Source organism: Etheostoma cragini, chromosome 19, assembly GCF_013103735.1.
Source record: "Etheostoma cragini isolate CJK2018 chromosome 19, CSU_Ecrag_1.0, whole genome shotgun sequence".
NCBI lineage: Eukaryota > Metazoa > Chordata > Actinopteri > Perciformes > Percidae > Etheostoma > Etheostoma cragini.
The window spans coordinates 1,191,570-1,196,129 of record NC_048425.1 but is presented as its reverse complement, the minus strand read 5'-3'; the positions used below and the strand labels follow the sequence as shown (position 1 = coordinate 1,196,129).

General features: G+C 40.2%; 1 protein-coding gene across 1 annotated transcript in view; it reads right to left on the bottom strand.

Annotated features, from left to right (window-relative positions):
- The window catches only part of LOC117935181 (type II inositol 3,4-bisphosphate 4-phosphatase-like), a 9,615-nt gene that overhangs the window by 185 nt on the left and 4,870 nt on the right, over positions 1 to 4,560 (bottom strand). Inside the window, exons 3-6 of the mRNA XM_034857319.1 lie at positions 3,717 to 3,786; positions 2,848 to 2,995; positions 1,879 to 2,009; positions 340 to 471 (exon numbers count right to left, since the gene is read on the bottom strand). Coding sequence (XP_034713210.1) covers positions 340 to 471; positions 1,879 to 2,009; positions 2,848 to 2,995; positions 3,717 to 3,786 — 481 coding nt within the window. The remainder of the gene's footprint in view (positions 1 to 339; positions 472 to 1,878; positions 2,010 to 2,847; positions 2,996 to 3,716; positions 3,787 to 4,560) is intronic.

The window sequence follows — 4,560 nt, the reverse complement described above, 5'->3', positions numbered from 1 at the left end:
AGAGAGAGAGAGAGAGAGAGAGAGAGAGAGAGAGAGAGAGAGAGAGAGAAAGAAACACAAAGAGAGACAACCAGATAGACAGTCAGGCAGGCAGGCAGACAGCAGATATAGATATACTGTTTAGATAAGTAATATAAATCTTCCTAATACTGTGTAAATGTTCATATAACTGTTTATTTTGTTCAGGCTTTTATGCTTTGGCAACATTGTTATTGCCAATAAAGCTTCTTTGAACTGAGACAGAATGCTTACTACCATGAATGAGATAATAAGGCCGTGGCCTGTGAATCGCGCAGAAGAAAATAGAGACACAGAGTAAAAGAAGTAAAGAAGCATTACGAAAAGATAAAGCAGAGGACGAACCTGCGCTGTTTGGACAGGTGACCTCCATCCTCTGAGAGTGCAGGTTGGTCGGGACGAACTGGAGGTGCTTGTCTGATTTCCTGCTGCTCGACTTGAAGCAGGACGAGTCTGTCGGGACGACGAAGAACAGAAGAAAAAGGAAGAGATTTAAAAACAAAAGCAGATGACCAACGAGGGGAATTCAACAAGAAAAAGTAATTAGAGCGGGGGCCGGGTTAGCTCCGTTGGTAGAGCGGGAAGTGTGACAGCGTAGCGATAATAATAACAATAATAATACATTTTATTTGTAACGCACTTTACATTTAAACAAACCTCAAAGTGCTACAGGTGTGATCATAGAAACAAGATAAGCAACATCAGTGTGAAATATCTGTGAGGAGTTCCACGATATTTTTGTGCAGGGTTAAAACTCAGAAGTTCTGCTAAAAAGGAGGAGGATTTCTTCCACCCGGATCCAAGCAGTCCCGCATGTCTGGATTTGTTTACCTCTGTGGACCCCCCACTCCCCCCGGAGGAGAGGGGGTCTGTGACGGACCAAGAAGTTAAGCATGAGGAGTCACAAGAGAAATTTTAAAAGTAAGAGTTTATTTCCCAAAAATAGTTCGAACAAAATAAAGATAAGGCTTTGGGCCCTTAAAGGAGGTCAAATAAGCAGACGTAACTAAGGTGACGTACATAACAGAGTCAAAAAATACAACTGACCTTCTAACAAAGAAACAAAGGGAACTTATATATTGGCTGATCAGACCAATTTAAACACACAGGGGGAGACAAACAATAACTACAAACTAACTTCAGAAACACAATGACAAACCTACCTAAAAATGCATTCAAAATAACATCCTTTTATTTATCTTAACTCAACAAAAATTACTTTGTATAAAATCTAAACCCCAGAATACCTACAGTGAGAATAAAGCTATCACACATCATCACGTCTCACACTGCTCTATCGTGAGAATTGGAGGTCCCCCCCCCGTCCCCCCCCCCCGAGATCACTGAGATCCTCTCAGCAGGACTACTGCGTGTCATAGTGGGAACCTCAGCACCTTTAATGTCCTTTTTATTGTTTATGAAGTGATCTTGGGTGTCATGAAAGGCGCTTTAAGTCAAATATTATTATTATTATTATTATTATTATATGTAGAAGTTGTTTATAATAGTATTCATTTCTATATTTATTCAGTACATATCCATGTCCTGCACTTATGGAACCAGTGTATATCCTGCACCTGATGCTGTTGCACTTCTGGTTAGACCCAAACTGCATTTTGTTGCCTTGTACCTGTGTAATGACAATAAAGTTGAATCTAATCTAATCTAATCTAATCTAATCTAATCTAATCTAATCTAATCTAAACCTCGAGGAAGAAGGTCCAGGGTTCGAGTCCTGCATGTCGTCCCCCTTTTCTCTCCCCTCATATCTAGCTGTCCTACTGTGGAAATGCCACTAAAAAACATCTATAAAAATACAAATAAAAGCATTTACTGAGCTTACTGGCCCTTTAATTTCACCTGGGAGTTTTTCGAGCTCGGCGAGCGTTGCCTGGTAACAGGCGATCAGGTGGGTGCAGTGGTCGATGACGTCGCGGCGGAGACCATCCCAGTGGGGGGGGAGGTCGCCGAGCTCCTTCACTTCCTGGATCCTGGGGAAGAGAAAGAGAGAAACACCGGCTAGTTAGAGAAGAGTTCTGTCAGGAAGGCGGAGTCTGTAAAGATGTTGTTTTTGTCGGATTTATTACCAAAAAGGTGTGTGTCGCTTTCTTCAAAAAATTAAACAAAAGGAAAGCAGACGTCTAATAATAATAATAATAATAATAATAATAATCTGAACTAGAGACGATTGGCGGGCCGATAAATTATTTCTTATTTTTTTAAATATTCTTTTATCAGAATAAATTATAATGACAAATAAATTATTCTGATAAATGAATATTTAAAAAATTTAAAAAAACTGCTCAAAGGACTTAAAGTGTCATATCTTAAGTTTGTATTTTTGTCAATTTTATTCATCAGAACTTTATTATATTTTGATGCTCTGATGTGTTTAAAAAAATATATATATATTGCCCAATATATCAGATTTTTTAATTGCTAAATATTTGTATCGATATTGGCCTTAAAAATCTGTTAAAAATCTGTTAAACAGGTACAGAGCATGCAGCATATTCTAAAAAAAGTGTGCAAAGTAAGAGAAAACATTTTAAATTTAAATGACGGTGTTTGTCTGAGCCAATAAGATCTCAGATCAAAGGCTCGTTACTTAAGAAGCCGTTAATGAATCATTAAATACAGAATGTGATCTTCTTATTGGGGTTTCCTGCTGATGCAGTTGGAATTTCTGCTATCAATGCTAATGCTTACTACACTATTTCTCTTTTCCTCTCTGTTTATTCACATTTAAACATTAAAACAGGCCCCTCTTCATGGCAACACACACACACACACACACACACACACACACACACACACACACGCACACACCTGCTGGTGTAGCTGCGTATGAGCGTGCTCAGCAGCTGTTTGGGGAGAGAGAAAGAGAGTGGCGTCTCCGACATCTGTTCCCGAACCAGCAGCCATCTTTGATCCTCCCTCAGAAACCTGTACACCTTACACACCTGGGAACACAGCACTGGACACACACACACACACACACACACACACACACACACAGTTAAAGGGTAAGTTCAACATTTTCCCATGTTTTGAAGTCTAAATGATGTGACCCAGTTTTTTTTTTTAAACCGGTTGAGTAATAATCGAAAAAAGTTCAGAGAGTTTTTTTGCTGCTGACGGGATTATTATTGAGATTATTGAGATCAGATTATTATTATAAGTGTTTGACAACATTATGGAAAGGATCCCTACCGACAGACCTTTTTGTTAAACATGAAACCCCCCCCCCCCCCCCTAAAATCTCTATTACCAAACTCGCCAGACTCTATATAAAAAAAACAGCAATTTTATCATCAGAAAACACTTCATTCAGAGTCGAGAGAAACAAAAAAAATATTTTATATATTATTTTAGTGAGAAGTCATAAATAACTAACAATAACTAATGTTAGGGAAATCTGTATGTTTTGTAACGCGTTTCTAGGTTGTTGTTTTTTAAATATAAATCGGCCGATATTTCTGAATATCAGCTTTTTAAATGACCAATTACTTGTATCGTATCGGCGTTAAAAATCCTTTATCGGTTGGGCTCTCCTTCCCATCGGTGACTTAGACACAAAGCGTGTGATAATAGGGTTAATGTTGAATAAAACCCAAATTAAAAGCAAATTAAAAGGCAAAAAAAACACATTTTCATCACTCAGCACGCAACTTAGAAAGTTCAAAATCTTGTCTCACCAGCTCTCATCATTGGACTGTTTTCTTTGTCATGGATGGAGCTGTGAAGACTGTCGCACACGGCAGGACACTGGAGGGGATGGGGGAGAGAGAGAGGGAGAGAGAGGGGGGAGAAAGAAAGAGAGAGAGAGAGAGAGAGAGAGAGAGAGAGAGAGAGAGGCGGTGTAAAGAAGGGAAACTCTATTTCTTCTTCAGAACAGAAACCACACAGAAAAGTGTAAAACTGTGACACCTCTTTTGGCGTTTTTCCACTGCTGGTAACAGCTCAACTCGACTCGCCTCGACTCGCCTCTACTCGACTCGATTCATTCTGCCTCCGTTTTCTATTGCAAAATGAGTAACGCCTCAGCGTGGCTGGTCACTATAGCTACGCGTGATGATGTAATTTTCAAGGCGACTCACAACAGCACGTCGGCTACTCGCCGCAGCCAGAAGAAATGTTTTGTTTCAAAAGAAGCTGAAGGAAGCAACGAAAATCACCGCTAAAAAAAACCAGGAGTTTGGGAATACCGCCGGAGTTCAGACGTCGACATGACGGTTGTTCTCCGACACAAAAGGGTTAGCTAACATTTGCATGTGTTCAGCGTCGCAGTCAGTATTTACTAACGCTATACGCTAGCGTTATATAAAGTACATGAACTTTAGCAACCATGATTACACACCAACATGTTTGCTGCGTGTGTTTCAGAGCATTCACGCTCTGCAAAACCGCCGCCGCAGACCGTCTGGTGGGCGATGTCCGACCGGTGAGATCTCCGGTTCTGACCTGCTGGGCTTCGTATAATCTTTATGAGAGTCACGGAGAGACTTATGACAGCGACTGGGATGCATCTGGGCCAGCAGA